The sequence below is a fragment of the Sminthopsis crassicaudata genome, chromosome 5 (assembly GCF_048593235.1).
Source record: "Sminthopsis crassicaudata isolate SCR6 chromosome 5, ASM4859323v1, whole genome shotgun sequence".
Classification (NCBI taxonomy): Eukaryota; Metazoa; Chordata; class Mammalia; order Dasyuromorphia; family Dasyuridae; genus Sminthopsis; species Sminthopsis crassicaudata.
In genome coordinates, this window is record NC_133621.1 from 231,485,198 (window position 1) to 231,506,219 (window position 21,022).

At 44.5% G+C, this 21,022-nt stretch overlaps 3 protein-coding genes across 8 annotated transcripts in view; 1 reads left to right on the forward strand and 2 right to left on the reverse strand.

Annotated features, from left to right (window-relative positions):
• RACGAP1 (Rac GTPase activating protein 1) overlaps positions 1-21,022 on the forward strand; it is a 284,478-nt gene that overhangs the window by 170,417 nt on the left and 93,039 nt on the right. The window lies entirely within an intron of this gene.
• SMARCD1 (SWI/SNF related BAF chromatin remodeling complex subunit D1) lies at positions 790-10,979 on the reverse strand. Of its 2 annotated transcripts, XM_074270423.1 has the most exons (13): positions 10,559-10,979; positions 9,263-9,450; positions 8,932-8,974; positions 8,702-8,824; positions 8,119-8,241; positions 6,876-6,992; positions 5,236-5,337; positions 4,903-5,064; positions 4,714-4,811; positions 4,119-4,254; positions 3,470-3,592; positions 2,554-2,655; positions 790-2,414 (listed from the first exon to the last, which is right to left on the reverse strand). In XM_074270423.1, the coding sequence occupies exons 1-13, from the start codon at positions 10,733-10,735 to the stop codon at positions 2,361-2,363; spliced, it is 1,548 nt and encodes a 515-aa protein (XP_074126524.1). In that variant the 5' UTR covers positions 10,736-10,979; the 3' UTR covers positions 790-2,360. The 2 variants fall into 2 exon arrangements, with proteins under 2 accessions (XP_074126524.1, XP_074126525.1); XM_074270424.1 differs by lacking the exon at positions 6,876-6,992 and having other exon boundaries at positions 10,559-10,773.
• ASIC1 (acid sensing ion channel subunit 1) overlaps positions 12,232-21,022 on the reverse strand; it is a 32,284-nt gene continuing 23,493 nt past the window's right edge. For 3 of the 5 annotated variants that reach the window (XM_074270418.1, XM_074270422.1, XM_074270420.1), the window contains 9 exons: positions 19,367-19,517; positions 18,465-18,592; positions 17,997-18,147; positions 17,301-17,357; positions 16,413-16,566; positions 15,990-16,081; positions 15,374-15,453; positions 15,116-15,220; positions 14,241-14,486 (listed from right to left, as the gene is read on the reverse strand). In XM_074270418.1, the coding sequence (XP_074126519.1) occupies positions 14,382-14,486; positions 15,116-15,220; positions 15,374-15,453; positions 15,990-16,081; positions 16,413-16,566; positions 17,301-17,357; positions 17,997-18,147; positions 18,465-18,592; positions 19,367-19,517 (1,023 nt within the window). In that variant the 3' untranslated portion in view covers positions 14,241-14,381. Of the gene's footprint in view, positions 14,487-15,115; positions 15,221-15,373; positions 15,454-15,989; positions 16,082-16,412; positions 16,567-17,300; positions 17,358-17,996; positions 18,148-18,464; positions 18,593-19,366; positions 19,518-21,022 lie in introns of all 5 variants that reach the window. The other 2 variants (XM_074270419.1, XM_074270417.1) reach the window with 2 other exon arrangements.

A 21,022-nucleotide genomic window follows, 5' to 3' on the forward strand; every position in this document is an offset into this window, starting at 1 on the left:
CTACTAATCCAGGGAAGCAGAGAAATAACAAAAGTTGCTTAATTTGAGATGTGATTATTAACAGACTAATCCCCTTTCTTCTTGTGAAGTCCTACCTCAGCAGCTCAGAACCAAACTGACTGGTAGAAGGAAAGGACAACATGACAAGACATATAATTGAGTTGATTGATTGTGAGGAATACCAATGTAGGTGAATATATTTTGAGTTCAATAACTCCTGAGAAATTCTTCTGGTTCTTGGGTGATTAACTCACTTTAAATTTAAAACAAAACAAAAAAACAGGTTCATGCTTCCAAATCTTAAATGTGAATTGTATCCTCCAGGCCATTAAAAAGGGAATCCTTAAGACAAAGAAAACTTATAGTAAGAGGCTACACAGGAACCTTGAAATGACCTGGAAAGCAAAACTCTTCTCAAGTAATGACAACCCACCCCCAGGACAGTGAATTCCAAGAGCTAACTCTGGTGACCTAGGGAATCAGACTTCAGATGAAGCTAGGGAAGGTCAAGGCAGAAAGGCAAATTGTGAGAAGATTGGGGCTGGCACAAACCAGACTTCAGATGTTAAAAACCTTAGGGAAGACAGGGTCAATCACAGCTGATAGATTGTGGCCTCCTTCCTCAGATTTCCTTCCATACCTGCAACTAATCCTGAGTAGTACTGAAAGCCTCAATGTTATTTTAGTCCTTTTGAAGTATTTAGGCTCCCTTTCCCTGTAGAGTAATTGGTAGTAGACAGAGGGCATTGAGTGAATAAGAGTTCTCTATCAAAAAGGGGAAACCCATCCTTCAGAAGATGCTTTTATTAAAACTGGGTGACATCTATAAGGGAACAGTACAAAAAAAAATTTTGGTCCATGAAAAAACATAATATTCAGTTAATAAAAAGTTATCTGCAACAGGGACACTGCCTAAGTGGTGGGAGGAAGGCCCATGTCTGAGCTTCCTTCACATGGTCCTGGCCAAGAGTGGGACCAGGGCTCAGCTGCCCTCTCCCAACAGAGGTTTGTGAGGTGTTATTGTAATAGTGTAAGGGAAGCTTTTCAGGGGATAATGGGGAGATTCCGCTGCCATCCGATGTGGAGTAGGCATGGAGGAGAGTGCACTCGCAGGAGCCTGAGGAGGGGTGGGGAGGCAGGAGTGTCAGTTCTGTGGGGTTTTGGAGCTGATACCAAACCCAAAGCCCCTTCTGTACCTGCTGCTCTCCCACCCTGCTGTGTTGAGTCTGCGAGCCTGAGAGATGCTAACTTAAGGGAAATATTCAACCTAGAAAAGGAACATGGGGCTTTCCTGGAAGGATGCAAGACCATCTCAGTTCCACTGGTCCTGCTGCCTACCTGAGGGGCTGAAGAATTTCAGTTGGGATCAGGGGTAGAGAGAGTCACAAACCCAACAAAGAGCCGCTCTCCAGCCCTGGGCTCCCTCATTGCCCAGTGTCCCCAGGACCCACTATGGGGTGCTAATTAAAAGGGGCATGGGACAAGGAGACAGATTGCCCAGAGCTTTTATTCATTGGGTTTAAGGGGTTTCTCTCTACTAGGGAAAAGGTGGACTGGGAGGGTTGGTGGCCACATCTCCAAGCAATAGCTGGAAGGAATGGATGCCTTTGCTGGCAGTGACAACACACAGGGGAATGGATGTGAGGAAAGGCAGGGCTCCCAGCCCAAATGCCCTGGCTTAGGAGGAATCCTAAGAAAAAGCAGCAGCTATTGGGAGTGTGCCAGGTAGGACCAGCCGTCAGGGAACAAACTCTTAATACTGATGTGAACCCCTACACAGGGGACGAGGGGAAGAGCTAAGCCAGCAGGCCATCCTAGGAACACAGCCTAAGGCTCAAATAGGTCAAGTGGTCTAAAAGCTCCCGTGGGTCCCAGAACATCCCATTAAGAGAAGAGTTTGTATCAAACTAATAAAAGGAAAGAAAATGGGATCCTATATAGGAACAATCAAAACCCAACTAACTTATAGAATGCCCCCAGTCCAAATCTGGGGTCACATAAGGGCAAGATGAGTTTAGTTGTTTCTTTTGAAGATCACTTGGCCTTAGGCCCAATCCATTCAGAGCATTGATTACCACTATAAGTTCTCTTACTAATTAATACTAACTAGAGGTCCTATGTAGACCAGGAAAAGGGAGAGGCACATGGGAGTTTTGTGAGGCAAAGGGGAGTTTGAGAGACTGGGGAGAAGAATATTTTCTCTTGAGACAGAAACGTGGGACCCTCTTCATCTTGGTATCATCCTTCAACCAGCAGCTTCCTCAGGGGACCCCCAAGCAAGACTAGGGCAGGTGCTATGGGGAGGCATGAGCGCCTAAACGAAGAATTGGTGTGGCCGGGCTGAGGATGGAGGAGGGCCCTTATGTATTTCGGATGCCCAAGGCCTGCTCCAGTTCCTGCCGTCTCTGTTGCACCTGAGAGGGAAAGGAAAGGGAGGCTGGAGGCAAACAGGTCTCTAGGCTGGGACCTGACACCCCTGACTTCCAACTAGGGAAGCAACAGGCCCAGGCCCCTTCTTCCTTGTCAGTTCTCTTGGTTTTCTCAGGTACCTACCTTAGAGTAGAAGTATCTGCACACAGCCTCCTGAGCCCACGGCTGGAAGTAGAACTCAGCTCGGCGTTCCTCCTCCGGGTTACCCACTACATCAGTCATGGTCTAGAGAAGTGCAGACTCCTTCTTAGTTTAAGCCATCATCCCACACCTGGGTTATTTGTAACAGCCCCACTGGTGCACTCCTTGACTTCACACTAGAGTAAGAATTCTTAAATGCTATTCGTCTTGTCATTCTCGTACTCAAACATCTTTAAAGGTTCTATTTCTAATTTTACCATCTAAACATATCTTTCTAATTTTCAAAGGACTTCTCTATAACCAACCTACCCAACCTTATTTTACTTATTACTTGTTTTAGACAGGTTACCCTCTGAACTATCCCACAGATCTCACAGTAGTCAGACTTGGTCCACAGTTCCTCCTTCCTTTAAGTGTTCTTCCACTCCCAATACAAATTCAACTTATCCTGTAAGACCCAGTCCATGTTCCATCTTTCACATGAGGCATCCCTGACTAACCCAATCTTCTTTGATCTCATTCTCCTCCGAATTCCTAAGACAATTCACATTTACATAAAGCTTTAAGATTTTCAAAGTGCTTCACTCACAACAATCTCTACCACTTAATTTAATTATATACTGTTTTGCAGTTTATTACTATTGCTTTACATATATGGATTATGCCTCTCCAGGTAGAACAAGAACCCCACTGAATACTTCTACTATCACTCATGGCACCTAGTAGTGCTGGCTTCATAGCAGACAACTCAATAATATCTGTTAATTGTCTAAACCTTCACTTTCTGACCTAAAATTAAAGAGCATGAAATCTTTAGAACTGATCCCCACAGCTAACTCTCCTCTTCCTATCCCAGAAGAAATGAAGTACATTTGTGATTCCTGTCTGAATGTGTTACCTTCAGATCCCGGCACTGGGACTGAAGCCAATCATTGATGAAGCCTTGGGGATCTCTTGCAAAACTCAGCATGAACTCTCTCTGGGTTTTCAGTTGGTTGATGGTCTCTATTGTCTCATGGATCTAAAGATAAGGATATGCTTAAAACAGGCTGGATTTAGGAAGACCATGTTTTTTCTCATTTTCTCACTTTTTTGTATCGTGCTTGACAGCTTACAAAATACACAAGATTTCCTTTGATCTCACCACAGGCAAATGGGGCAGATGGTATAAGTCCTACTTTACAGATTAGAGAAACTGAAGGTCAGAGATGTGAAATGTTTTCACATATGCAAGGCCAGACATTCAAGAAGTAGCAAAATCAAGATTACAATATAGGTCTTTTGACCTTAGCTGAGAGCACTTTTTCCTATACTATGCTTGCTCTCCAACGCAGTTGCTCCTTCATGATTTCCAAACTTTGATAATCTGCTGTAGAGCATTACCCAGCTATGTATACAGTGACCCTTCAATCCACCGCTGTCACAACAAAATTTGAAGCAGAGAAGTCTGTAGAGTGGTCTTGAGGTCTATGAAGAGGCAAACCTTGGCCTAGTACCTTTCACTAGAAGGCCCGTGGCACCCAAAGTCCCTGGACAGAAGCTCCTACCTTGTTGTCTAGAGCAGCAATTTCCTGCTGGCTTGCAGTAGATAGCAAGAAGGAATTCATCTGAGTCTTGAGGGTATCATCCACTTCCACATCAATGTCATAACAGGCAGTCTTCTTCTGGTCATTAGGGTCAACGCTGGGCAAGAAATCACAGTGGTGTGATGAAGGGAATGCCTCAAAAAATTCAGAAACTGAGGTCCAAAAAGATGCTCCTAATTCTGCATCTCTGAGCTCAGAACAGTCTAGCTTTTAGTGATCCAATTCACACGACTCAGGCATTGTTTGCAGAACCTTGGGTAATATGCTGGATAATGATACCCCAGTGGGACAGAAATAGAACCAACACTGAAGCAATGAAACCTGGAAAATGGTCCCAGCCTCAACTATAGAAAAAAGTTACTTTAAGGCTACAAGGCTCTGGAGATCCCCTCCGCATTCAACATCTGTCCAAGAATGAAAGGGGAAAATGGAGAAAGTGCCAAACTTCAGCTCCTGCCTTCTCATTACAGGAAAAAGAAGGCTCGAATCCTCCCACCCTCCAGTCCCTCACTCTTCAGCAAAGAAATGTCTTGTCTTGTTGCTACCATGCCCCCACCTGATGACGTGATTAATGATGATGGGCTCTGGTGGCATAAGCAAGGCATGGAGCCGCTGGGGGATCTCTGAGAACTTCATCCGTTGCGACTCGAATATCTACAAAAAGAAGCAATTTAAGGCTAAGGATAAATAGGGCTACCAGCCAGAACACAGTGAACTCTAACTGAAGAGCAGAACCCTCACTCACCTGCTGGAGGTATTTGTCACAGATAACAAACTCCCGTTCATGGGGATCCTGAAGCTTATGAGTCTTGATGTACTGCCACAGTGCTTGAATGATCACTGGACGAGTCTGGGTATGAATACCCAAAAGCCGGGCCAGGCGGGGATCCAATTTAAACTGAGGAGGCTACAGAGATACAAGGGTAACGGGAAAACGTAGAAGAAATAAGCCAAGCCTCTTTGTACTTTCAAAAACTTGGGAGAGATGGGTGAGGAAGAGATGACTCATAGTTTACCTAGAACTATGAATAGGTGACGAGATGGGGCTATGAAAAAAGGACTTTTCCCCCCACAATACCTGGTAATCTAGCATCAGCAAAACAGTGCAACGAACATTTACATCTCCTGGCCGCTTCACCTGGAAGCCATCTGTCTCTTGAGTGGTAGCAGTCCTGTGCCACTAGAGAGAGAAATGTATTAGGTGCTGCTCTCCCAAAGGAAGAACAGTGATAATGTCTTTTGGGGATTTTTTACACTGCAGTCATTTCCCAGAAAACTGCTTCTGTTAATAATTATATTCAAATCAATCTTTCTGTGCTATTGAAAGGGAAGGTAATGGAGGGCAATCCAAAAAAAAAAAAAAACTTTATTTGACTGATTTTTTTTTTTTTTCCAAAATGCTTCACTTTTAATTTGGTCTGGCTAACTTATTAAAATTTGCTTATATGATATGAGCATAAAGCTAAATAAAGTTTCATTCCCAAATTTGCTGCAAATATGTAGATTTCTGTGGATTCCATGCCTTGCTTCTTAGACAGTGAGCTTTATGTGAACAAAGTCCACGTATGTTCTATCTCCTAAGTTCCTGGTGCTTGGCTATGTCTCTTGCAACTTCAATTGATATTCACTCACTGCTAGAGAGCCTAAGACCCTTAATGCCATCAGCTCTCTCTGCTCCTCATTATAGACAAGAAGTTCAAGGTAGAAGAAAATAAGAAGCTAATTGTGTATTGGCAAAGAATGAAGTGAAATAATGAAGAACTAGCATCAGTTAAGACATGGATTTAAGTCTCATCTGGCACACACCAGACATGTGATGCTGAGTGAATCAATTAACCTTTCAATTCTTCAAGCAATTCTCTTAAGACTCAAAGTTTCAGAGTTTGCACTGATCTGCATTGGCAGAGGAAAGTTCCTCATGAGTACTCTACAGCAATAAAGTCACAAGTTCAGTTTTTAAAAAGAAGTGGTGGAAGGCTATAAGTGGAGTTACAGATGTGATGAACCACACATTCTATGTTGACGTGGTGGCTATCCAAGGGAATAACCACGTTTCTGATTTGATCTATATAACAACAGGGCAGCACTTATAACTAGATATATAATGAATAATTTTTATCATTACTCATTGTCTGTAGAGTTAGAAAAACCCTCTACAATAATACCTGGAAAGGGCCAGAGGTTAACGTGGAAAGCCCAGAATTGAGAAAGATGTATCCAAGGAGAAAAAACTTCTATTGTGCCAAATGACACCAAGCTATAACAATTCCCCCCAGGAAGAACCATAAATGGATTTTAAAGTGACATATGATCTCACAGGTAGCAAGCAGGATGGGGAGCTGGCCTTAGACACGGGCATAATCAAGAGGATTTCGAGGTTGGGGGAGGAGGGAGTAGAAAGAGGAGAAGGAAGCTGGGTGAGCAAAAGAAAGAAGGAGAAAGCAGAACTTTTATATGCCTAAGAGGTCCTAAAAGGCAAAATGTCAAAGGTGTCTTCTAGCCTTGGAACGAACAAGCTCTCCTATTTGAGATGGTGCCCCCTAGAGGTCAATGCATGAACTATAAAGGATAAACATTTGGTGTAGAGGTTTAAGTAAGGTATACCTGGGACAATCTCTTGAACTTACATTTCTCTCCCACTATTTTAGGTATTCCAGACTCGGTTCCCAGTTCCCTCAGCCCCATCCATGTCACAACCTGGACAAATGAGCTACTCACTTCCACCAGGTGGTTGTCTGGCCCGTATAAATCTTTGTCCAGCTCAATCACCAAAGACTTAAAGAAGGAGGAGAATTTACGCTTCTGTTTGGTAGCATCATATTTAGACAGAGCTGACTGAAGAAGAGCAGAAGAGAAAAGTCATATTAGGGAAGAAAAACTAGAAAATGTCCAAAACAAGGCCCATGGCCAAAGAACCCACAATGATACTGAGATCAGTTCAAGCCAAATGGAATCAGAAGAAATAATTTCCAAATATTTTTATTGGAGCATGGCAGGTTGATGTCTTGGGCAAAAAAAAAAAAGTCATAGTGACATTGAAACCTTGGAAAAACAATTGGTAACATACACATGGTCATTTATTCACCCACCCCACTCCCAAGGGGAAAATACTTCTGGGAATGAGGCAAGGAATTCTAATATCCACATTTAGAAACAGAATAAATTCGAGGAGAATAAAGCCTGACTGGAGGGAAAAGTGAATCATGAGCAATAGCAGCAAGAACAAAAACAGTTTTACCAGGACTCAAGCAGATGGAATGCATTTATGTATATGGAAAAGAAGCTCTGATACAGAGCTCCAATTCTTTGTGCAAAATTCACTCAAAATAGCTTGGCTATAAAGTCACCATGGCGGAAAACAGGCTAAGAGGTAAACAATGGAATATAATGAAGAAACCATGAACTAACCAATGAAGCAAGTGAGGTGGGAGATCTAGGAGTTATAACCCCCACCAGTTGGTATTCAGCATGAAATTATGAATAGCATGTCAAGAGAAATCTGCCTGTTCTAAATCAAGATGTGTTTTCAGCAACAGCAGAGAGAAGGGAGATCACACAGTGGGAATTAAGGATCTTAAGGATTCAGACAGGAAGTCATGGCCTGAAACGCCATATGGGGGAAAAAACCTGCAAACTCACTTGATAAATAAGCCCAAACCAAGGTAATCAGCAGAAACCTGGGAAACCATTAATGGCCAGAACGAGCCGAGGGGGGAAGTGAACAGCAAATCAGATCACAGGACAATAGTGTTCTCAACTCGATATGGCAGTGAAGGCCAAAGCTGTGGGAGCTGCACACAAAGAGCCATTGTCTTCCAACGCAAGGAGCCGAACGTCCCTCTCCCTGCTGCTCTGGAAAGGAGTTGTGAGCACCATTCAGGGTCCCTGGAGACCAGAAAGACACTACTCTTCTCTAGATGCCCCCACCCCCAGTCCCTACCAGTGTGTTAACTTCACTCACATCCTCGAGGAGCCGCCCTTCCACCCGAAGCTCCCAGGAAGCCACAGTTCCTTCCCCATCTTCAGCATCTGATTTAGCTGGATTGAAAGTATTCGAAATGAAAATACGAAGTTTCCGTTTTTGCTGAAGGGGGTGGAAACAAAGATTAGTATAGAACTTAGAAAACAATACTGTGTTCTAACCATTTAATTCTACCAAACTAAATTGTTGTCTGCTTAGTCCCTTGGGGTGGGGTAGAGATTCCAATTAGGAGAAGTGAATGGGCAAGCAGCCCTGAGTGTATAAATAAAGATGTAAGACAAACAAGGATAGTCACAGTGCCAACTGGGTTCCTGGGTAAAGGAAGAATTTACAACAGTGACATGGAAAAGACAAAGATTTCTGATGAAATAGTGAGTCCTCCTCTCCTTTTTTTCTATTTTTTTTTTTCTTACTTCTAATAAAATTAGCTATTAGGCAAAAGGGAAGAGGGGAAAGTTAAATGCCTGAGAGATCTATATTGAACTTTTAATTTCTCATTCTTAGAGTGATGAAGGTTCCTGAATCCCCCTGTCTTGGCTCTTTGCCCAGGAGTTTCCTGTACCTTGATAGGTCGTTTTAAGGCTTCCTGGATATCTAGTCGTTTCCTCATGATGGTCTGATCCAGTTTCCTTTCAAAAGCCAAGAGATCCATATAGGCTTGGGATTCTGGTACCAACTCACGAATCTAAAGGGCAGTAGGATATAGTGAGATAGATAACATTTGCTTTCAAACTCACAAGTGCTAATGGCTCTAGGGATACTGTGGACAGGGGGAAGGAATGCTGGACTCACCCTTTGAGGTAGAATTTTGTCAGCCATCTTCTTTTTCTTTGCACTGTTCAGAATAAACACTGTTATTAGGTTGGGATGGAAGTAACCAGAACCTAAAAATGGGGAGGGCAGCATTCCCATGAATGCATAAGAAAGAGGAAAAGGGAAGCCCAGGGACTGAAAAGCTTATTTCAGAGCAGAGAAAAATCCCCCTATTCCATGGCAAACTTAGATAAAGTCATTTCATAGGAAAAGAATCATGTTCCACAGGTTTAGTGACATACTCCCCAATTTCTGCTACCCTTTCCACCTATGTCTCCACAAAATTCATTTTACCCTCTCCAAGTCTTACTTGTGATTTCGATTCTGGACTGCCTGTTGCTGGACCTGCTGAATCTGTTGAGGAGCTGGTCTCTTTCGGGACTGATCTATTCCTGACTGGGCCAGACCAGGTCGAACTGAAGGGTTCCCCCCATAGCCAGGAGGTCCCATAGAAGGTCCCTGAGGTGTCATACGGCTCCCTGGCAACATGCCTGGACGCTGTAGATGGAACACAACATCTGGATGTTATAGCTGTCCAAATTATGGAAGGGGAAGGGGGGAGGCATTGAATATTGTGTTATCTTGTGTAAGGCTCTGGGGAATAGAGCAGCAAGGATCCTGAACCTGATGAATGTTCCCTAACCGGGGCTTTCTTCACCCAGAATCCTACTCCAAAGAAAGGGGCTACCCAAAGGTCCAAAAAAAAAAGGCCAAGGAATGACACCAAGACAAACTTTTGTCTAATTTAACCCCAAACTACCATTTCAGGTTCTCTTCTAGGTCTTTTAATGAAGGAAGGATGCCTCCTTGTTTCCTTGTTACCTCTCTCCCTTGAGTCTCCATGTCAACCTGCCTCTCTTTTCTTTGGAGTTCTCCTCCAGTTAATCTCTGACAATTAGTCCTTCAGCAATTATCAAGGCTGCATGGACTCCCCATCCCACTAGAGTTCTTAGTCTTTTTCCTATTCACACTTTATTACCTAACTCTGTATCTTTCCAAGTAAACAGAACCACACAGACTGTTAAGAGCTGGGCTGGACCTTAGAGATCACCATGCCCATCTTCCTGACTTTAACAAGGAACCCCAGCGATGTACCCAAAGGTATTTAGGAAATTAATCCTATGGACTAACTGGGAGCTAGACAGAACCTTCACCTTACAGATGAGGAAGCTGAGGTTGGAGGGGAGAAGTAAACTTGCCCAAGGTCAGGTGTAAAAGGGCAGGGTCGGGATTTGAACCCAGGCCCTTGGCTCTCTGTCCATTGGTAGAATTTTTTTTCCCACTTTGCAGGCCTCCCTAAACCCACATAGGGAGAACGGTGCAAGACCATCGGCTGCTGGTTCTGCTGCTTCCTCCACTCCTCAAACTGTCTCCCCCAAGAGCATCCCAAATCTCGTCGTTCCTTCCCGCCCTCTGGGTACCAATACTAATAGTCCTCTACTCCTCCATCCTTTCACCCTCCCCTTCTCCCCTGCTCGCCCCTTTCCACCCCCTCCTACCTCCATTAACCCCCATCCCAACCCCGGCCCTTTCTGCCACTCACTCGCAGGTTCCGCCCCCCTGTCCGCGCGCCCCTCCTCCTGCCTCCTTCCCCGCCCCCACTCACCGGATAGGCTGCTCCCGGCATCGGGGAGCGGTAGAGCCCTTGGCCAGGTGCCGGGCCCATTCGCACTGGGGGCCCCGGTGTCCCACCTGGGCCCAGAGCGGCCGCTGCGCCCGCCCCTGACGCAGCTCCAGCGCCGCCGCTCGGAGCCACTGACTGGAAACCAGCCCGGGCCGCCATCTTCCCCCGGAGCCGCTGCCGCCGCCGCACAAAGAACCGGAACCGGAACTCCCCCTTTCTCGGCCACTTTCCCTTCCCCCCTCAGCCCCCCAACCCCCCGCCCTCTTTCGACTCGATCTCCAGAGCCTGCCTAGGATAGAAACTGGGAGGCTTCGGGCAACGAGACTGCGGGCTAGAAGGGGCTAGCGGAAAAAGCTAGGAGGGAGTCTTACTCTTGGCCTCCTAGCCCTGGGAGGAGAAACCAGCGAGAAGGAGCCGAGAAGAGAGAGGGGCCCCGAGCCGCGCCCCCTGCCGGCAGGAGGGCGGCCCGGCGCGGAGCCTCCAGGTCCCGAGCGCGGCTAATACTTAGTCTTAGCCCGTCCTAGCTGGGATGGATGGCGGGCCCGGCCTGGCCGCGGTGACCTTGGGAATCACTGCACTTGTGTAACACATCCCCCGTGTGCAGTGCTTTGTTACCCTTAGAAACGCTTTGATAGCCTCACATGATCTCATTTCTGCCTCGGAAGGGGTCGGACGGGGCTCTCCATCTCCCTTTTTGCAGATAAGAAAACTGAGGCTCGATGATTTCGCTGGCTAGTCTTGATAGAGTGCTTTATGGTTTGTAAAGCATTTCACAAATCTCTCGGCTTTTTTTTTTTTTTTAATTCAAACAACCCTGGGAGATGCGCGCTATATAATTTTAGCATTTTACGGAGGAGGAAACTGATGCAGGCACGCAGGTAAGCTTGCCCGAGGGCAGATGACTGTGCCTGGATTTGAATTTAGGGTCTGCCTGGCTCCGAGTCCGAAGACTTGGCTGACGTCGGACGGCTCTCCCAGACAGTGCGTAAGCCCCTCCTCCCTGTGTGCGGGACTTTGAAAACTTGGGAGAGGAGTTCGGGGCTCACAGCTCAGAAATGGGGGAGTCGGCATTTGAACTCCTTTCTCCAAGCTTTTTTTTTAAGACCCTGTCTTCCCCACCAACTACTAACTGTTACATCTGCCTTGTTCCCAATCTTTCCTGGACCCGGGGTCAAGAAGACCTGACTTAAAATTGAGTCTGATTTACTAGCTGTGTGTGACCTGAGCTAATCACTCCCCTAGCCTCAATTTCCTATAAAATGGGGACATTCATGTTAGCAATTTACGTTACACAATTATTTTAATGTTCCAAAGAAAGTTTTCATATAGCTTTTTATAGTGTATAAAAGTTCACGTAGGTACTATTGTTTAATCTAGAGCCAAACTGGTATCCATTCTGGAAGAGTCTTTCTTGGGGAATCTCCCTCTCTTTACGCTCTGAGTCACACAGCTGGGAAGCATCAAACTCATTTTTGATCCTTTGTTAGAAAGCCCAGCTCCATAGAAGAAAGATGTTTGGCCTAAAAAGGGTCATCCAGGCCCTCAAAGGATTCCTCCCCAGTGCCGAATCCAGCAGCATTCTAAGTGCCAGGCGGGTTTAACACATGAATGGTTGAACCAATTAATGAGCGATGAATAACAACATGGTGAGGGAAGGTGGTTGAAACCCAGTTTATTATACCAGAAGAGTGTCTCCTCCACAGTCCTGCTCGCTGCCACCACTGCTGCTCCTTTACTACTCCTGTTTCTCTACAAGGAGATCTGCTCTCTATCCAAGTGACCACCAGGCACCAGGTGTTTATGGGCTCCCAGCAGTGTCTTCTTCCTAATCTCTGCCACTCTCCCAATGAATGGGATGGAGAGGGGAGAACAAATATCTCCTGGAATTATGTCAGAGGCCATCCTCCGCATCAGAGGCTATGTTGGCTGGGACCTTCCCCAGCCCCCCACAAGAGGACTTTAGGATGGAAGTGGTGTTTCTGGACCATCTGAAGTCGTCTGAGAAAGATGAATGGAAGGAGCAAACCTATTATTTCTCTGGGGGCGGGGGGAATAGGCAGACGGTGTAACAGCATGAGCTCCCAACTCTTCCTCTTGTCCTGTCTTATCAAGTCCAACCTTGCCCCTAAAATCTGAGAAATGGAGATATAGGTTTGGACCCCAGGTAAGGAAAGAGAGGATGAGTAGTCAGTAGTGGGGAGAATTTGACCCTAGCCAACATAGTCTTGGGAACAAAACACTTGGATACTATCTCCTAGCCAACTATGTATTTCTCCGTGGCTACCCTTAGAAGCTATGAGTTGTTTCCCACACTTAGACTGTCTCTGATGCCTTCTCTCCATGTTCCAGGGACTCCATAGTCTATAACTCTCCTTGGCTTGGGTCCAAGAGGAATATCCGTCCTCTGAGCTGAGTGCCAATTCTCTGTGTCCACCCCTTCCCCAAGGAAGAAAGTCCCAGTCAGAACAGGGATAATGGGACTGATGGAAAAAAAGGAAGAAGCCTTAAGGCTACAGGGAGGGCTCCAAGCATAGAAAGATTGGGTGGAAGGGGGCAGACCAGAAAGAGGCAAAGCTTGTGATTCACAGCTTCCTTTATGTCCAAGACAGTGAGAGAGTTACAATGCGTACGTCGTCTCCTTGTGCTTCTCAAGGGGGATGTGTGTACACAGTACAAACATCGGAGGAGAGTCCAACACTTTATACAAGTGGAGGCATTCAGAGGGGTTGGTAGTAGGGCGGTCAGAGAGACAAGGAGATTTGGGAGGAAGTAGGGATGGGACTTAGAGACACAAGGGATCGTGATGGGTACAGACAGGAGTTTAAGGGAAGGAGTATATACAGAGTTATAGCAATATAGAGTCTGTATCATATAGAAATAGAAAATGCAGATGAAGTCATAGAAAGAAACAAATGGCATAGAGGACAAAGAATTGGGGAAGTTCCATAAGAAAATTTATGGATGTAGTCCCATGCAAAGGACCCCTGGAGAGAGGAACTGGAAGTTAGGAGAGAAACAGGTACCAGTTCTCCTCTCCCTGAGTTGGGAATCAAGTGCCTACATTTTTTTCATGGGATGAGGATGAGGGATCCCATCAAAAATTTCTCTCATTTTGGGGATAGGACCAGGTTAGGATCAGGATATGAAACCTGTGCCTTGTCCTGTCCCAAGATCCTCAGGGACGTTATCCATTCCTTGATCTCTGAAGGGGTGCCCAGTAAGTGTAAGGGAGGGAGGGCCAGGGGCCTCAATTCCTGCCCTTGTGATTTACAATCAGAGGGGGGGGACACTGTACTAAAAGGGTCTCTTAAGGCTAGGGAAGCCCTCCTCTCCCATTAGCCCTCCCTCCTAAAGTACATTCTCTGTCTGGGGCCCAATTCAAGACCCTGAAGGAATCTTTCCACTCATGTCCTCCCTGCTGGGACAGCTTCATTGAATGGTGGAAGTAGGATGAGAATGGATGTTCAAACAGACATAGGTCAGGCTAGGAGCAGGGGGAGGCAGCATAGGGCATAGAGGGACAGCCTGGGGTCCTTTGCCCTTTCTCTTTGTAGTTTATTTCTGTTATTTGTTTTGTTAAAAATAAAAATGTATGGGTATGGAGGGCAAGGGAGTAGAGAAGGGCACTGAACTCAGGACCCCCTTCCACCAGTTCTAGAAGAGAAAGACTTTGAAAAGAGTTGGGAGCTGCCCTTGGAGTGGGAGGGGCAATGGTAAGCCCCAGGGCAGATGAACAGCTTAATCCCCCAGGTTTTCCTTGCCCTCCTCTTCCTTCCCAGGCCTTTGGTATGACAACTGGCAGGGCTCAGCAGGTAAAGTCCTCAAAGGTGCCTCTGGTCGGATGGTGAGGTAGGATGTTGGCGGCATATGTCATCCCGGCAGGATGGCCCCGGAGGCTCTCGCAGGGGTTCTGGGAAGGGGGAGAAAGAGCAGGAAAAGAATAAGAAGGCAAACAAAGGGCTCAAGGGGACTTGGGTGAGAAATATATTAGGGCATGGGCTGGTGAAGAGGCAAGGAAGAAGAGTAATATTTTTTATTTTCTTGTCCTTCATCCTCTATATCCACCCAAACCACTGAATCTTATTGATCCTTCTTTCAGAATGTTTTTTCCTTAACATGCCATTGCCACTATCCCATACATAACTCCATTACTTTATTCCAAGATTATTACAGTAGTCTCTGAGATGATCTCTCTAGTATCTGCCCCTCATGATTAGTTCCACACATCCCCATAAGGTTTTTGAGGGCAGAAGTTATTTTTAGTTTTTGTCTTCATATCTCCATTACCTACCACAGTGCCTTGTACGTGGTAGATGCTTAATAAATGCTTGTGCACTGGTGAAGAGTCAACTAAGAAGTTATAATTTTAGGGATAATCGGAGTTATTATCTTTGGAGAAACTTGAAGGGAAGAGTAGATAGACAAAACTGTGATCCCAATAAGACCAGTAGGGAATTAAAGGAGGAAAGAGAATAGACGAAGTTGGTGTGTATTAAGGGGGGAGAGGGGGAAGAAGGGCATCTATTCAGAGTCTCTTACATGTCGCTTGACATCATCCAGACTGAGGGCTACACCCTTGTCTGCACTGTTCCTTTTAGACTCTTTCTGGCACCTGCCCCGACGGCACAGCTTATGCTTAATCACCTGGAAGGAAGAGAAAAGACCTACAATGGGGATGGAGGTGTAGCCAGCACCACCCATCTTGGATGCCCAAACACATCCTCTTCTACCAAGTCCCTTCCCAATGTCTAGCATCCCCATGCCCATCCCTTTTCCCATCTGTTGCTCCCTTCTCACCTCATAAGCATAGTCGAAGAGCTCCAGAACAGTGAGAATGCTTGCTCCAATGAACAATCCCATCTGACCCCCAATGTCACCTAAATAGGGAGGCCACCAGGCCCATAGAATCCATGGCAAAGCAGTGGGATAAGGCATAGGGTTACTGGAGTTGGGCAGAGTGGGTTGAATCAGGAAGCTATCAATGGAATTGGAGAGGGGTCCATGGAGTTGGGAAAGGGTCAATGGTGTTAGAAACATTCTTCTAGAATTGGGATAGGAGCTGGCAATTAAGAGCATGCAAATTCAAAATAATATGTCAACTTTTAGTGTATCTGCCCCAGCAAAATAGGAAAAACCTATTTTACCTCACAAGAACAAGCATTCATAGCTTGTCCTTACTCTAATCACAATAGCTAACAAACTACATTCTACCCAGCAAGTTAAGGAGAATAAAGGTTAAAACTACTTGTGAAAATAGTACCATCAATAGGGAAAGGGAGAGATAAAGGAGGTCCAGACGAGGCCAATAAGGATGGACAAGATTATGGAATTGGCTTGAACTCTCTACTTTAGGATTAGGGAATTAAATTAGCCTTGACTGATAGACCAGTTGGCAATTCCCCCAGTAGCTCACCCAGGAGTCCTGCAATCTCATAAGCTTTTTTTTGTTCAATGGTCTCATAGTTCAAGACTTCAAAAAAGATGTCCAGCACCAGGATGTTCTCCCTACAGTGGAGGGAAAAGAGTGGGGAGGAGGAATAAGGGAGGGAATAATTAGTATGAATGATATCCTGCCTGGTTTCCTGTTTTTTTTAACTTGACCCTTACTCCACATCATCTCAAATTTTCAACATCCCAATTCTTAGATGACTCCTCTGATCATACCTGGGTACACTCAAGTCTCGCAGATAAAGGGAGCTGATATTTCAACTCCATTCTCCAAAGGAGTCTCCTTCCACCTAATGATGGTCTAGCTATCTTAGGCACCACATTCTGATCTATCTTTATATCCCACCCACCTCTCAGACTCAACTCCAGGCCCAGCCAAGACTCTCACCCAATGTACTGCTCGGACTTGTTGAACTTTTTGGCCAGATACTTGGCTGAGGCTTTGCTGGGAATCTTGACCATGGACAGCTCCTTTCCATAGCGAGTCAGGTTACAGGGCATTTCACACACACAGTAATCCTGGTCCTTCTCCACTAGGAAATCTGGGATAGAGGTCCAGGGCATTAAGTAAACCAGGGCAGTGGGAATCACTGACCCCATTCTAGGAACACTTTTCCCTACTGTCCCCCAAATAAGATATTTAATGGTTTCTGACTGGAACAAAATTTATATTTAGTCCTTCATTATCCTTCATCTCTCATGTTTCCCCCCCTTCTCTATCACCTTAATTCTAAACCTGTCTTCTCTAGTTTGATCCACCCTGTTCTATTCTTGGTATATCTTGGTATATCCATATTCGTTATTTAGCAACTTTGGGTCTTAAGACTCTTAAGACCCAAGCTGTTAGTTGACTAATTTTGTAAGTGCAGACTCATCTTCTAATAGGAGAGAGCAAAAAAAAAAAAAAAAAAAATAGGAGAGAGAGGTAAAGGACTTTCCCAGTTTAACACAGATACATTTTCACAAGGGTCCTAAATTTATTTTCTAACTCTTCATGATCCTGATATTTGGGATTTCAAACCAGAAAGTAAGGGGATGGTAGAACTTAGTAGGGAGATATTTGGGGACAAATGGGCCTGAAATTAGTTTTATCTTCAAATAAAGGTAAATCTTGCTCCCCAGTTTTCTTTTCAATATATATTTTCCTTTGGGACTTCAGTGGAGGTCTAAGACCTCTCCTAAGTCATTGTTTAAGAATGAAGAATTTGAAAGAAAGATTACTAGAGGAGGGGAGAGCAGAACCAGAGTTCTTAGCAATGGGGGTAAGTAAGCTCACCCAGAGCAGGGTCTGCACACTCCTTATATTGCTCAGGTGTGCAGTATGGGGCATCACCTACAAAGAAGAGAAACTGGTAAGAGGGAAGAACAAGTGAGAAATAGAAGACAGGAGACCCTTTCTATACAATCTTAAGTGTAATCTCAATCTTATTCCCTTCCAGGAGTCACACCAAAACCTGGCTGATCAATGAAAGGTGGCTCATCCTGACTGTGGATCTGTACCTTGACCTGAGCTTCAAAGGAAGTTTAATCTGTAATAGTAATATTGGAAAGAGTGCTTATAAAAGAGAAGGTCCTTTTGCTATATTAGGCAGAATTGGAAGGGTGCAAGAGACAGATCTAGAAATAGGATTGGGAAGGGAAAAGAGCCACATGTAAGTCTGTGCTATTTATTATTGGGGAAGGAAGTATAGACAATAGAGTCTAGTTAGTGGGGGAAATATATATTAGTCATATGTTTGTTGAATGGGAGTACTATTGATTAAGTGAATGTAGTATATTGAGGAGTTGTGTCCAGAAGCAATTGAGAAGGAGACTACAGAGAATTAGAATATAAGGGCCAGAGGAAAGCTATGGGCCTTCAGAGAGTAGTTGGAGAAGAAGCTTTGAGGTAGTCAGTGAGGGAAATATCCTATAAATCCTTCTAGGTGCAGTCAGTGGGGAGAGGGAAGAGAAAATTAGGGCTGGGGCAGACCTGGCATGTGCACCATGCGGCAATTGCAGTTTTCCACTAGATAACGTGTTTCACAATCAATTCGACAGGCTGTGATGCTGTATGAGTCGAAGAAATCTGAGTCCATGGTAACAGCTTTACAAGTACCCCAGGGTGGAGGCAGGTAGATGAGCTGTAGGGAAAATGGGGAAACCATGGCTAATGGAGGGAAGTCACACCAAAGGCCTCCTAACTAATCTTGATGGGTTTTCCAAGTCAAGTATTTTTCCTTCATTTGGTCATCCCCCTAAACCATGAATCTTTCTTTACTAATTTCCCATGGCTTATATGGCTAGCTTCCATTCCAAATGCTTGGCCAAAGTACACCCCCCTTGTCTCCTTTACCCGGTTTCTTCCTCCAACCAGACTTCTATTTTTTCTCCACTTGCTAGTTCTCTTTTCCAAGTCCCAGATCCCAACCAATAAACTGTTTTCTAATGTGAGGCTTACCCGTTGCTCCTGGCAAGCCACAAAGGTCTGGAACCCAGGAGCTACACCAAAGCCTAGCTGGTCAATGAAAGGTGGCTCATCCTGACTGTGGATCTGCACCTTGATCCCAGCCTCAAAGGAAGTTTCATCTGTAACAGTAATATCAGGAAGAGTGCTTACAAAAGGAAGGGTCCTTCTGATATGACTGACTTCCTGATAGGAGTTTGCTCCCACCCTTCTATATCCTGGGAATCGTTTTCATTAATATTTTGACACTGGGAGTGATGGCTAGAATGCTTATAAGGGAAGAGAGGTGGAGGGGAAATGTGACTACTTGGATAGAATAAGGGTCAAGACCTCCAATTTTTTCTTGGAATCAAACATCCATTGGCTCTAAAAAGACCTCTACTTATCACCCTCATCTTCTTTTACTCATCTATGATTCTCTCTCTCTCTCTTTCCCCCCTTTCTCTTTCTTTCTCTCTCTTTTCTCTTTTTCTCTCTCCCTTTCTCCCTCCCTCTCTCTCCCCCTGTCTGTACCAAGGTCCCTGAGAGCAGATGGCAGGCAGCCTGAGAGAAGATGAAGTTATTTATAGAGCTGAGTGGTGGTTCCTGATAGAAAATGATGGCTGGTTACCTTGGAGAGGAACTGAGCCAGGATGGAAAAAGAGGAGAGAAAGAAGGGACAGATAAGCAAGCAGACACTGGGCATCAAAGAAATAAAAACACAGAAAGACATACAAAGTGAAAAGGAAGTTCCCTACTCTGGATACTATAATCCCAACTGGGACAGGTGATTTCCATTTGGGGTTGTAATCTGGGGAAGGCCTAATATTCAGGGCTTAGATTTTAGGAATTGCTAAATGCTATGATAAAGGATGACTGGGAAGATCGTAATGGTAATAGCAGTTGAATGCCCATACCCGTCTCTCCCCAGACCGGCAGGTACTCATCCTGTTGTATGTCCAGCATTATCTCTAGCCCGTTGCCTGTCCCACCCTTCATAGTCTTGAGCAGTGGCCGCCCATCCTGGCCTGCGTTGAATGTGTAGCATTTTCCATAGCGTGTAAAGACCTGGTGAAAAACAGATAATACCTGAGCCTGAGACCCTTCCCCGCTAAAATCTTCTTGTCCTCCAATACTAAGACAAATTATCTTGGATTGCCCAGACTCATGATCTTTAAGACTATTTTACACTTCTGGACCTAGTCTCCTAACTATATACTGAACCCTCTTGCCCATACTCACAACACAGAATACTCCTGCTCCATATACTGCTATTCCCTCTGGAATAAAGTTCCCTTCAAGCCCCAGGCCTTCAACCTCAAATCATGTCCCTCTCATAATTCCACAACAGCTAAACTTTCTGTTCTCTTCACATTATCAACTTCTTAATGTACTTCATTAGTTATAGCACAAATCAAGTTTATCACCTTATCCCTCCCTATACTATTATACCTATCATTGTTTCTTGGGCACTAGTGGTCCAAACAGCAGGCACACATACCATGTACTATATCAATATGCCAGTCACAATCTATTGATAATCAAAGCTATCAATGCTTTTGGCCCAAATTCTACTTCTTCAGTAAAAAGAGGTCTTCTTAGCTAGCCCATGTGCTATTTCTGTCAAGAAACTCCCCTTGTTTTTATGTTTCTTTCATTCCAGAAAGAGGTAGGGACAGAAACAGAATCAATGTGCTGAGCTTGGTCTAGGTTTACCTGAATACCCCCTTTTGATAATTGGTACTTCAGCCCTCCCCAACTACCACCTGGAGTACTAAGTACCACTAGTCAAGGAACACTTGAAAAGTCATTTTCATAGAGAGCCCAGAAGTCACAAATAGAAAGACCTTCAACCTATAGTTGGCTCTCTCAATGTTTATTCCATGACCCGCACTAATCATTTCTTCTGATTATCTCAAGAGAGAAGAAGCATGGTCTGAGATTCAAACGCCACCTCTAATGTTTACTAGCTATGTGATCATGGGCAAATTACAATCTCTCTATATGGCAGCCCTAGTACTTACTTCACAAGATTATTGTGATGATAAAATAAGATAATGCATTTTGCAAATTTTATTTTAATGAGATAATATATTTAAGTCAAATATTAATGTTCTCACGGCACTAATTAAGAATAACAGTTTTCTACAAACTAGGGATTTGTGGTTGTAACCACGGATACTGCTATTCTAAACAGTGTAGAATCCCCAAAGGAAATTATAGAATTAGTAAAGACCAAGTGTTTTTAATATGTGTTTGTGTGTGTGTCTGTCAGAGAGAGAGAGATACACCCATTTGCCAGTCTAGTGAAGCCTATGAACTCCTCAGAATAATGTTTTTAAGCCCATAAAACAAAATATACAGGATTACAGAAGAAAACATTAAAATATTATTATCAAATTATATTTTTAAAAAATTCATAGACCCCAGATTAGGTATCCCATGTAAAAAAAAGAGCTCAGAAAAAAAATGAATGTGAATCAAAGCACAGTATTTTCACTTTTTTTTTTGCTATTGTTGTTTGCTTGCTTGTTTTTTTTTCTTTTCTTGTATTTTTTCCCCTTTTGATATAC

Excerpts from the sequence above, each read along its gene's own strand:
- SMARCD1 (XM_074270423.1), bottom strand. The coding sequence starts at position 10,735 with ATGGCGGCCCGGGCTGGTTTCCAGTCAGTGGCTCCGAGCGGCGGCGCT. Across the intron at positions 8,242-8,701 it reads CCTTAAAACGACCTATCAAG|CAAAAACGGAAACTTCGTAT; the intron begins GTACAGGAAACT and ends CACCCCCTTCAG. Across the intron at positions 4,255-4,713 it reads ATCATTAATCACGTCATCAG|CGTTGACCCTAATGACCAGA; the intron begins GTGGGGGCATGG and ends TTTCTTGCCCAG.